We start from the raw sequence: 12,129 nt of genomic DNA, 5'->3' as shown, positions 1-12,129 counted from the left end.
TGTCCCCTCCATTGTCTGCCTCCCTACCGTGCCACACCTGTGTACCTTTGATCAAGTCACAGAGGACAGGCGACCCCTACTTCAAAGGGCCTGCATAAAAGTCCCAGGACCTGTAGTTAGTTAAAAGTTAGCCCCAACTCATCACACTGTGCTCAGTGGGTGCTCAGGCTTGCTCAGTGTTGCTCTATTTGAATGATCCCAGTGCAAAGAAATAGAATAAATGTTCACCTGTCAAGAGGAGGAGGAAACGCACGTCCTTCCTTGATTTCCTGACAGAAAACCTTTCTCAGCCTTCTGTTAAACCTGAGAGTACCTGTAATGCCAGCTATCTGGGTGGCTGAGACGGTAGACTGCCTGAGCCCAGGAGTTCAAGACCAGTCTGGGCAACATAGTGAGATGCCCTGCTCAAAAAGAAAACAAAAATATCTCAAGAATAATTTTGTCTCATTCTTATAATGCAGAGATACACTTTTGCCATATTAGTGAAGGAGTGATTTGACAACTTTGTAATCATCACTTAAAATAATGACCCTGGATGGCTGAGGGAAGGGAGGAGTCTACCCAGCTGATGTCTGTATTCCCAGTACCTGGTTATTGCCATGCCTGGCAGTGTGCAGTATTTGTGGGGGGAAGTAGCTAATGGCCTACTTGGCCTTCCCTTGTAGACCCAGAATCACCCTTGCATTTTACACACTATAGAACACACACCACAAATAAGACTTGTCACCTTTGGTCTGGTTCTTTGGGTAAAGCTGATGGAGAGAGACTGAGGGCCTGAGCATAGGGTCAGGCAAGATCCTGATTTAAAAGACACACACCCACTGTCTGTGCATGTGTACCTTGTGGAAGAAGAGGTAAGTGGAGAAGAGTGTGGAGGGAGTGTCAGAACATGAAGAGAGGGGCACAGAATAGTGAGACTTGGAAGAGACACAAATGATTTTGAATTACAAAACGTTTTTCCCCAGTTAGTTCACTTTTATTTCCATCTCTTTTTTTTTTTTTTTAATGGAGTCTCACTGTGTCGCCCAGGTTGGAGTGCAGTGGCTTGATCTCAGGTCACTGCAACCTTCACCTCCCGGGTTCAAGCGATTCTCCTGTCTCAGCCTCCCGAGTAGCTGGGATTACAGGTGCCCGCAACCAGGCCCAGCTGATTTTTGTATTTTTAGTAGAGATGGGGTTTCACCATTTGGCCAGGCAGGTCTCGAACTCCTGACCTCGTGATCTGCCCTCAGCCTCCCAAAGTGCTGGGATTACAGACGTGAGACCCCACACCCAGCTTTATTTCCCTCTTGAATAAAAAAAGACATTTTTATTTTAAAAGAAAACAGTCGTTTTTATTTAGGTTTTAATTGCACAGTGATTTTTTTGTTGTTGTTTTGTTTTTTAAATGAAAGTCCTCGGCCGGGCGCGGTGGCTCACGCCTGTAATCCCAGCACTTTGGGAGGCCGAGGCGGGCGGATCACGAGGTCAGGAGATCGAGACCATCCTGGCTAACATGGTGAAACCCCGTCTCTACTAAAAATACAAAAAACTAGCCGGGCGTGGTGGCGGGCGCCTGTAGTCCCAGCTACTCGGAGGCTGAGGCAGGAGAATGGCCTGAACCTGGGAGGCGGAGCTTGCAGTGAGCCGAGATCGCGCCACTGCACTCCAGCCTGGGCGACACAGCGTGAGACTCTGTCTCAAAAAAAAAAAAAAAAAAAAAAAAAAANTCGGGAGGCTGAGGCAGGAGAATGGCGCGAACCCGGGAGGCGGAGCTTGCAGTGAGCCGAGATGGTGCCACTGCACTCCAGCCTGGGCGACAGAGTGAAGACTCCGCCTCAAAAAAAAAAAAAAAAAAAAAAATTACTGGATAGATAGGGCTTCATACTGTTAAGAATTTGTATGGGATGGGTGCAGTGGCTCACACCTGTAATCCTAATACTTTGGGAGGCTGTGGCGGGCAGATCACCTGAGGTCATGAGTTCAAGACCAGCCTGGCCAACATGGTGAAATCCCATCTCTATTAAAAATACAAAAATTAGCCAGGCGTGATGGTGGGCACCTGTAATCCCAGCTACTCGGGAGGCTGAGGCAGGAGAATCGCTTGAACCCAGGAGGCAGAGGCTGCAGTGAGCCAAGATCGTGCCATTGCACTCCAGCCTGGGTGACAGAGCAATACTCTGTCTCAAAAAAAAAAAAAAAAAAAAAAAGGATTTGTACAACAGTCCTCTGTGCAGTCTGCCCAGCTCTAAGGGATGTGTTCTCAGAAGTGCCATTCACCATCACCTCTAAGTCTGATAGTATGCTCCATATGGAAAACCAGAATGTGATCTGTATCATCCAGTGCTCAACATTCTGGTTGCACTGTTCAGGGATTCTCATGACAATAGCCACATTTACTCTGCCAAAAGCTGATTCATTGCTTTCAAAGCAGGCAGCAACACTGCTATGGTGCACAAACTGTATCCACCCTTAGATGTCTCAGCACATGTTCCATTTATTATGGCAGTAATATGGTGTCATGAAGTGTTAGTAGGAATTTGAAATACTGACTTAACAGGCCCAGCTGTGCCAATGATGGTCCAAGTGCATATGACCGCAAAGGAGGCTCAAATGACCAGGCTTAATGTAAGTGCTATATTTCTTCGAGCTTTGATTCCACATTGATTCTTATACCTGAAGTCATCAGTGAGATCCCCAAGTTCCGTGAAGCGTATGGCCAACTCAAAGTGAAGACAGGGGCTCGGCATGGTGGCTCATGCCTGTAATCCCAGCACTTTGGGAGCCTGAGGCAGGCGGATCATTTGAGGTCAGGAATTTGAGACTAGCCTGGTCAACATGGCAAAACCCCGTCTCTACCAAAAAATACAAAAATTAGCCGGGCATGGTGACTCATGCCTGTAATCCAAGGTATTCAGGAGGCTGAGGCAGGCAAACTGCTTGAACCCAGGAAACAGAAGTTGCAGTGAGCCGAAATTGCGCCACTGCACTCCAGCCTGGGCAACAGAATGAGACTCTGTCTCAAAAAAAAAAAAAAAAAAAAAAAGTGAAGACAGGGACCTGGTTTCCCTATGTTAACTGTAGCACTCCTGGCCGGGCGTGGTGGCTCAAGCCTGTAATCCCAGCACTTTGGGAGGCTGAGGCGGGCGGATCACGAGGTCAGGAGATCAAGACCATCCTGGCTAACACGGTGAAACCCCGTCTCTACTAAAAAATACAAAAAAACCCCAAAACTAGCTGGGCGAGGTAGCAGGCGCCTGTAGTCCCAGCTACTCGGGAGGCTGAGGCAGGAGAATGGCGTGAACCCGGGAGGCGGAGCTTGCAGTGAGCCGAGATCCGGCCACCGCACTCCAGCCTGGGCGACAGAGCTAGACTCTGTCTCAAAAAAAAAAAAAACTGTAGCACTCCTTGTTGCACCAACAACATTCCCAAAGCTGGCCTCTGCAGCCCTGTGTCACTCATCAGAAACAATTCCTACAATGAAGAACTATCATGCTAGCAAACCCATAACTGGAGCACTGTCTGACAGCAAGCTCTGTAAAGCATTTAGGAAAAGGCTCCTGAGGTCCACAGGAACCATCTTCACTCAAGAACAGCAGCATATCCTTGAGTCATTTGGAATTACACAGGAGATTCTGGAACAGTGTATAGGAAGTCAAGCAAAACGACAAGACTTGAGTCTGACTTGTCCATGGAAGATGATCATTAAAAAAAATTGTTGGATATAGTTTTCTGCCATCTGCATAGTAAGAAAATATAAACTGATCCTGAGTGCATGCTTTATGAAGAGCTAGGCATTGTGCTTAGTGTTTTATTTATACTTTCTCACATAATCCTCCAACAATTCTAATTCATCAATGTTGTTATCCTTGAATTACACATAAAGACACCAAAGCTCAGAGAGGTGAAATGACTCCTGGATGGTAGATTTAAGATTTCAGACCATGATGCAATACCTTTATTTTTTATTTTATTTTTTTGAGATGGAGTTTCACCCTTGTTACCCAGGCTGGAGTTCAATGGTGCAATCTTGGCTCACTGCACCCTCCGCCTCCCAGGTTCAAGCAATTCTCCTGCCTCAGCCTCCCTAGTAGCTGGGATTACAGGCACCTGCCACTACCCTCGGCTAATTTTTTTTTTTCTGTATTTTTAGTAGAGACGGGGTTTCACCATGTTAGCCAGGATGGTCTCAATCTCCTGACCTCGTGATCCACCCGCCTCGGCCTCCCAAAGTGCTGGGATTACAGGCGTGAGCCACTGCGCCCGGCCTTGATTTTTGATTTTCAAATGAGAAACTTCTTCCTGGCTTCCTTCCACAGGGTTTGTGAGGGTCCAGTGAGGTAATAGCTATAAAAGCATATTTATAGCTTATAAAATCCTCTACTGGGGTAAGTAACTGTTAGCAATGGTTTCGTCCCAGTTAATGCTAATACTAGTAGTAATCTGCCTCTTCAGCCACTTTTTTTTTTTTTTTTTTTTTAGACAGGGGCTCTGTCATCCAAGCTGAGTGCAAGAGTGCAATCACTGCTCACTACAGCCTTGACCTCCCTGGGCTCAGGTGATGCTCCCACTTCAGCCTCCCAAGTAGCTGGGATTACAGGCACGTGCCACCATGCCTGACTAATTTTTCTATTTTTTGTAGAGACAGGGTTTCACTGTATTGGCCAGGCTGGTCTCAAACTCCTGGCCTCAAGCAATACGCCCGCCTCAGGCTCCCAAAGTGCTAGGATTAACAGGTGTGAGCCACCACACCCAGCCACTCAGCCACCTTTTTTCTTTTTAATAAAAAGCATTTACTGGCCGGGCACAGTGGCTCACGCCTGTAATCCCAACACTTTGGAGGCTGAGGCAGGGAGATCATCTGAGGTCAGGAGTTTGAGACTAGCCTGACCAACATGGTGAAACCCCATCTCTACTTAAAAAAAAAAATATATATATATATACACACACACACACACATATACACACATATATGTGTGTATATATATATATACACACACACACAGAAATCAGCCGTGTGTGGTGGTATGCACCTGTAGTCCCAGCTACTTGAGAAGCTGAGGCAGGAGAATTGCTTGAACCTGGGAGGCAGCGGTTGCAGTGAGCCGAGATCGAGCCATTGCACTCCAGCCACAGCAACAGAGCAAGACTCTGTCTCAAAAAAAAAGAGCATTTACTGCATGCCAGATTGTAAGTATTCCCTAAAACGAGAATAAAATTGTTCATATTCCACTACCTTAGCAAAGCAGATACTGACTTTTTTGGTAGATCCTTCCTGTCCTCAAGCAGACATTTTTCCATAGTTGCAATTAAAGAAAAATGTGGGCCAAGCAGGGTGGCTCATGTCTGTAATCCCAGCACTTTGGGAGGCCGAGGTGGGCAGATCACTTGAGGTTAGGAGTTCGAGATCAGCCTGGCCAACATGGTGAAACCCTGTCTCTACTAAAAAACACAAAAAATAGCCGGCTGTAGTGGCAGGTGCCTGTAATCCCAGCTACTTGGGAGGCTGAGGCAGGAGAATCACTTGAACCCGGCAGGCAGAGGTCACAGTGAGCCAAGATCGTGCCATTGCACTCCAGCCTGGGCATTAACAGAGAAACTCCGTCTCAAAAAAAAAAAAAGAAAAGGAAGGAAGGGAGGGAGGGAGGGAGGATGTTTTGTTTTTCCCCTTAATTTATTGTATTTGTTTTCATGTTGCTTGTGTTCATAATTAGCATTTAAATGACTGCATAATAGACTGGGCGTGGTGGCTCATGCCTATAATCCCAGCACTTTGGGAGGCCGAGGTGGGCAGATCACTTGAGGTTAGGAGTTCCAGACCAGCCTGGCCAACATGGTGAAACCCCCCCTCTACAAAAAATACAAAAATTAGCCAGGTGTGGTGACCTGAACCTGTAGTCCCAACTACACTGGAGGCTGAGGCTGGAGGATAGCTTGAGCCCAGGAATTCGAGGCTGCAGTGAGCCATGATCATGCCATTGCATTCCAGCCTGGGCATCAGTAAGACCTTGTGTCAGGCCCAGCGCGGTGGCTCACGCCTGTAATCCCAGCACTTTGGGAGGCCGAGGCGGGAGGATTATCTGAGGTCAGGAGTTCGAGACCAGTCTGGCCAGGATGGTGAAACACCGGCTCTACTAAAAATACAAAAAAATTAGGCGGGCGTGGTGGTGTGTGCCTGTAATTCCAGCTACTTGGGCAGCTGAGGCAGGAGAACCGCTTGAATCAGGGAGGCGGAGGTTGCAGTGAGCCGAGATCACGCCACTCCAGCCTGGGCGACAGAGCGAGACTCCTCTCAAAAAAACAAAAAACAAAACCTTGTCACAAAAACACAAATTTCCTTCTGAAAGGGATTGTTCCAGTTTGCAGTGTGCCCACCTATTTATGACCATGTCATTTTTTAGACTCCGTCTAAAAAAAAAAAAAGAAAAAAAAGACTTGTATTTAGTGTGTTTTTTTTTTGAGAGGGAGTCTCGCTCTGTCTCCCAGGCTGGAGTGCAGTGGCGCGATCTCCGCGTCACTGCAAGCTCCGCCTCCCGGGTTCACGCCATTCTCCTGCCTCAGCCTCCTGAGTAGCTGGGACTACAGGCGCCAGCCACCGCGCCCGGCTAATGTTTTGTATTTTTAGTAGAGACGGGGTTTCACCGTGGTCTCGATCTCCTGACCTCGTAATCCGCCCGCCTCGGCCTCCCAAAGTGCTAGGATTACAGGCGTGAGCCACTGCGCCCGGCTATTTAGTGTGATTTAATCGACTGTGCCCATCTTACTGCGGACACAGCCTGGAGCAGTTGAGGGAGACGGCAAGACCCCCCACGAGCCCGTTTAACACCATAACGCGCGTGCACTACAACCTCGCCGCCGGAGTCGAGGCGTCTGTTTTCTACAGCGTGGGAGTAGAGAGCAAACGCCAGCGAGGACGTTACATTGCACAGGCGTATCACAGTACCCGAGAATTCGTGGGCGCTCCAGAGGATGGGTGTGGGCTGATGGCGCAGGCGCGCTAGAGGCCTGTAGGGTCGGGGCGCCTGCGCAGTCGCTCTTCCTCAGGCGGCCGCCATGGCGGGACAGGAGGATCCGGTGCAGCGGGAGATTCACCAGGACTGGGCTAACCGGGAGTACATTGAGATAATCACCAGCAGCATCAAGAAAATCGCGGACTTTCTCAACTCGTTCGGTCAGCGGGCCAGCAAGGGGAGGCGGGGAGGAGGGAGGCCGCTGAGGCGCTTGGGCTGGGCTCCGGGGAGATGCTTTGAGAGGACTGCCGGAGGCTTCGGCTGTTGCGGGTTTTCACTTCCTCCTTCAGGTCCCACCTTCTTCCTCCCGTCCTGACCCTCAGGCTCCGCTGGACAGTCTCTGTAGGATTATCCTGCCCTACGCTGAGTTCCTGGCTTCCTGCCATGCCCCTGGACCCATTCTACAAGTCCTTTTCCCAGACGGGTCAGGCAGCCCCATCCTCGCTCCGTGGTTCTCCTAAGTGGTCTCCCTGCCTCCTTTGTACTCTACATCCATTCCAGTCCCCACTTTGCGCTCAAAGTGAACATCCGGGACCGTGTCACTGCTCTGTTTGAAGACTGTTGACAGTTCCCCATCTTTAGGATCTGCTCGAAACCCTCTAGCGTCATGACTTTTAGTTGGACCCGTTGTCAACCACTCCCGTCTTGTCCATTTCTTCCCGTCTCCTGTGTGTGCTGCGGTGAGAGTGGTTGGAGATGAGGTCAGAGGGATGCCAGGATCTTGGAAGTCCTCTCTGTATTGCTAGTATGTAGCTTGTGGTAGGTGTTCTGTCTACTTCTAGCCTGTTCCTCAGAGCTAGTACAGGTCGGGTGCCTTCAGCAGAAAGACATCTTTACCAGAGTCTTTCCTAGGCATGGCCTGCTCGTGACAGCCTTAAATTCTTATGAACAGCAAGCAAAGTAATCAAGACTCCTACCCCTTCTTCTCCAAGTGTTTAAGAGAACTTGGCACTGGTTAGATTTTCTTGTGTAATTACAGGATATAGGGATGCATCTAGTGAACTTTTCCTCAACTAGTGTACTTTGGAAAGATTTTTAAATGAATTATTCTCTAGCTAAAGGAATGATGGCCTTAGGAGTGTAAAGGTGACAGAGCAAGAGATTGTCAGAAAGCATCAGCGAGAGATGCTAGAGCTCCATATGAGGCCCTCTCTTAAGGCATAGTGGGAGACACAGAATAAGAACCACTTCCTACATTCAAAGAAGTTCTAATCTTGAAGATGAAATAATGACAACTTCAGAACAAAGAAGAGCATCATTTTTGTATTAAAGTATTTTCATACAGGGTGTATAGGACTATAATCATGGCTGGGTTCAATGGCTCATATCTGTAATCCCAGCACTTTGGGAAGCCAAGTTGGGAGGATTGCTTGAGCCCAGGAGTTCAAGGCCAGCCTGGACAACATGGCCAGATCCTATCTCTACAAAAAAACAACAACAATTGGCCGGGCGCGGTGGCTCAAGCCTGTAATCCCAGCACTTTGGGAGGCCGAGGTGGGTGGATCACGAGGTCAGGAGATCGAGACCATCCTGGCTAACATGGTGAAACCCCGTCTCTACTAAAAATACAAAAAAAACTAGCCGGGCGTGGTGGCGGGCGCCTGTAGTCCCAGCTACTCGGAGGCTGAGGCAGGAGAATGGCGTGAACCTGGGAGGCGGAGCTTGCAGTGAGCCGAGATCGCGCCACTGCACTCCAGCCTGGGCGACACGGCGAGACTCCGTCTCAAAAAAAAAACAAAAAAAAAAACAACAACAACAAAAAATTAGTTGGGCATGGTCATGCATACCTGTTGTCCAAGCTACTCAGGAGGCCGAGACAGGAGGATCACTTGAGCCCTGGAGGCAGTGAGCCATGTTCATGCCACTGCACTCCAGCCTAGGCGACAGAGTAAGATGCTGTCTCAAAAAAAAAAAAAAAAAAGAAATCCTGAGTTGGATTCTAGTAATGTAATTTCATTTCTGAGAACAGAATTGTACCAGTAAACTTTTAATTCATTATGTTTATCTTTGACATAGTCTTGGTATATCATACCCATTAAATTTATAGTGAATGAGTCTTGGGACTGACTGAAAATTGAAAAGCTTAAGCTTAAGATTTGTAAAGGAGAAATGTCTCTTTTCTTGCTTAATAGGCAAGGAGATACCAGCTCAGACATTATGTCTGATTTGTAAGAGTCACATTTTATGATCAGATGGAGAGTAAAGACTTTTTATTTGGGCTTTCCAACAATTTTTTTTTTTTTTTTTTTTTGAGACAGGGTCTCACTCTAGTCCAGGCTGGAGTGCAGTGGCATGATCTCAGCTCACTGCAACCTCGTCTTCCTGGACTCAAGCTATTCTCGTGCCTCTGCCTCCTGAGTAGCTAGGTTTACAGATGTGCACCACCACACCTGGCTGATTTTTGTGCTTTTTAAAGTAGAGACAGGTTTTGGCCATCTTGCCCAGGCTGGTCTCAAACTCCTGAGCTCAAGTGATCCACCCACCCCAGCCTCCCAAAGTGCTGGGATTACAGGCGTGAGCCACTGTGCCCTGCCCCCAACAAATTCTAAACTAAGGAATTAGACATACAGAAGTCCAGTCTTTTGGAGCCAAAATAAATGACTTCCCTTAGCTTAGATCATTATCCTCCCTTAAAGTGATGATGATGGCCAAATGTTTGGAGTAATTACTAGGTGGTTTTTAAAGATTTTAGAAAGTGAATTTAGAGAAAATAACAATTAAATTCAACTAAGTAAGAAGATAATTATAATGCAGGATTAACAGTCAAAGGAATTTGACTTAGTAGTTAGGTGTACCTGAGGCAGGTTCTTAAAGATTGGCATGGTGGCTCATGCCTGTAATCGCAGCACTTTGGGAGGCTGAGGCGGGCAGATCACCTGAGGTCAAGTTTGAGATCAGCCTGGCTAACATGGTGAAACCCTGTCTCTACTGAAAATACAAAATTAGCTGGGTGTGGTGGTGCACGCCTGTAATCCCAGCTACTCAGGAGGCTGAGGCAGGAGAATCGCTTGAACCGGGGAGGTGGAGGTTGCAGTGAGCAGGGATCGTGCCACTGCACTGCAGCTTGGGCGAAAGATTAAGACTCCGTCTCCAAAAAAAAAAAAAAAAGAAAGATTGACAATATCACAATGCAAGAGTTTAGAAAAAGACCCCACAAGCTGCAAAACTGGATAAATTTTAAGGATAGACTTGAGTATGTTTTCTTGGTATTGGATGATTTAGGATGACTGTGTCTGGGATGTTTTTTTCCCATCCTAAGCCATTAGCAAGCTTGTACAATTGTCCATTGAACAATACATGTTTGAACTGCAGGGATCCATTTACAGGTAGATTTTTTTTTGAGACAGATTTTCACTCTGTCACCTAGGCTGAAGTGCAGTGGCATGATCTCGACTCACTGCAACCTCCACCTCCCAGGTTCAAGTGATTTTCTTGCCTTAGCCTCCCGAGTAGCTGGGACTAGAAGTGTGTGTCACCATGCCCGGTTAATATTTGTAGTTTTAGTAGAGACAGGATTCGCCATGTTGGCCGTGCTGCTCTTGAACTCTTGGCCTCAAGTGACCCACCTCTGTTCAACTTCCCAAAGTGCTGGGATTACAGGCATGAGCCACTGTGCCTGGCCATAGGTGGATTTATTGCGATAAAAGTTATACAGTATGCCTGCCTCTCCTGCCTCACCTTCCACCTCTGCCACCCATGAGGTAGCAAAACAACCTCTCTTCTTCCTCCTCTTCCTCAGCCTAACTTAGCAGGAAGACAATGAGGATGAAGACCATTATGATGATCCACTTCCGTTTAATGAATAGTAAATATGTTTCCTTTTCCTAGTGTGTTTTTTTGGTTGTTGTTTGTTTGTTTGTTTTTTGAGATGTAATCTCACTCTGTCACCCAGGCTGGAATGCAGTGGCGCGATCTCGGCTCACTGCAAGCTCTGCCATTCTCCTGCCTCAGCCTCCAGAGTAGCTGGGACCACAGGTGCCCGCCACCACGCCCGGCTAATTTTTTTGTAATTTTTAGTAGAGATGGGATTTCACCATGCTAGCCAGGATGGTCTCCATCTCCTGACCTTGTGATCCGCCCGCCTAGGCCTCCCAAAGTGCTGGGATTACAGACGTGAGCCACTGCACCCAGCCTCCTCATGTTTTTTTAATAACATAGTCTTTTCTCTAGTTTACTTTATTGTAATACAGTATGTCATATATGTGACTTCCAAAATATGTGTTAAGCAACTGCTCCTGTTATCAGTAAGGTTTCCAGTCAACAGTAGGCTATTCGTTTAGTTCTGGGGAGACAAAAATTATATGCAGATTTTCTTTTTCTTATGTATTTAAAATAGAGATGAGGTCTTACTGTGTTGCCCAGGCTGTTCTCAAACTCCTAAGTTCAAGTGATCCTCCTGTGTCAGCCTCCCAGAGCGCTAGGATTACACATGTGAGCCACCGTGCCAGCCTGTGCAGATTTTCAACTGCACAAAGGGTTGATGTTCTTAACCCCTGAGTTGTTCAGGGGTTAACTCTAACATGTTTATGATGATACGGTTTGGTGGTGTAAAGATTCAATAAGAATTTACTGCCAGGTGCAGTGGCTCACACCTGTAATCCCAGCACTTTGGGAGGCTGAGGTGGGCAGATCATGAGGTCAGGAGTTCGAGACCAGCCTGCCCAACATGGTGAAACCCTGTCTCTACTAAAAATACAAAAATTAGTTGGGTGTGGCGGAGTGCACCTGTAATCCCAGCTACTCAGGAGGCTGAGGCAGGAGCAATCCCTTGAACCCGGGAGGCAGAGGTTGCAGTGAGCCAAAATCGTGCCACTGCACTCCTGCCTGGGCGACAGAGCAAGACTCCATCTCAAAAAAATAAAATAAAATAAGAATTTACTTTGAGGCCAGGCATGGTGGCTCATGCCTGTAATCCCAGCACTTTGGGAGGCCAAGGCAGGTTAATCACTTGAGCTCAGGAGTTCGAGACCAGCCTGGCCAACATGGCGAAACCCCATCTCTATAAAAAATACAAAAATTAGCCAGGCATGGTGGCGCATGCCTGTAATTCCAAGCTACCTGGGAGGCTGAGGCATGAGAATCACTTGAACCCTGGAGGTGAAGGTTGCAGTGAGCCAAGAACGTGCCACTGTACTCCAGC

General features: G+C 47.5%; 1 protein-coding gene across 4 annotated transcripts in view; it reads left to right on the top strand.

Moving 5' to 3' along the window:
• The first annotated feature begins 6,674 nt into the window (after positions 1-6,674).
• The window catches only part of BRK1 (BRICK1, SCAR/WAVE actin nucleating complex subunit), a 29,173-nt gene continuing 23,718 nt past the window's right edge, over positions 6,675-12,129 (top strand). For all 4 annotated transcript variants that reach the window (XR_003118061.1, XR_003118060.1, XR_003118062.1 and 1 more), the window contains exon 1: positions 6,675-7,150. Coding sequence is in view for 1 of the 4 variants with exons in the window: in XM_025375220.1 (XP_025231005.1) it covers positions 7,033-7,150 (118 nt within the window). In the remaining 3 variants the exon portion in view is untranslated. The remainder of the gene's footprint in view (positions 7,151-12,129) is intronic.

This window comes from Theropithecus gelada, chromosome 2 (assembly GCF_003255815.1).
Source record: "Theropithecus gelada isolate Dixy chromosome 2, Tgel_1.0, whole genome shotgun sequence".
Taxonomy (NCBI): domain Eukaryota; kingdom Metazoa; phylum Chordata; class Mammalia; order Primates; family Cercopithecidae; genus Theropithecus; species Theropithecus gelada.
Note: the sequence above shows the minus strand (reverse complement) of the source record. Positions and strands in the feature narration are given on the sequence as shown.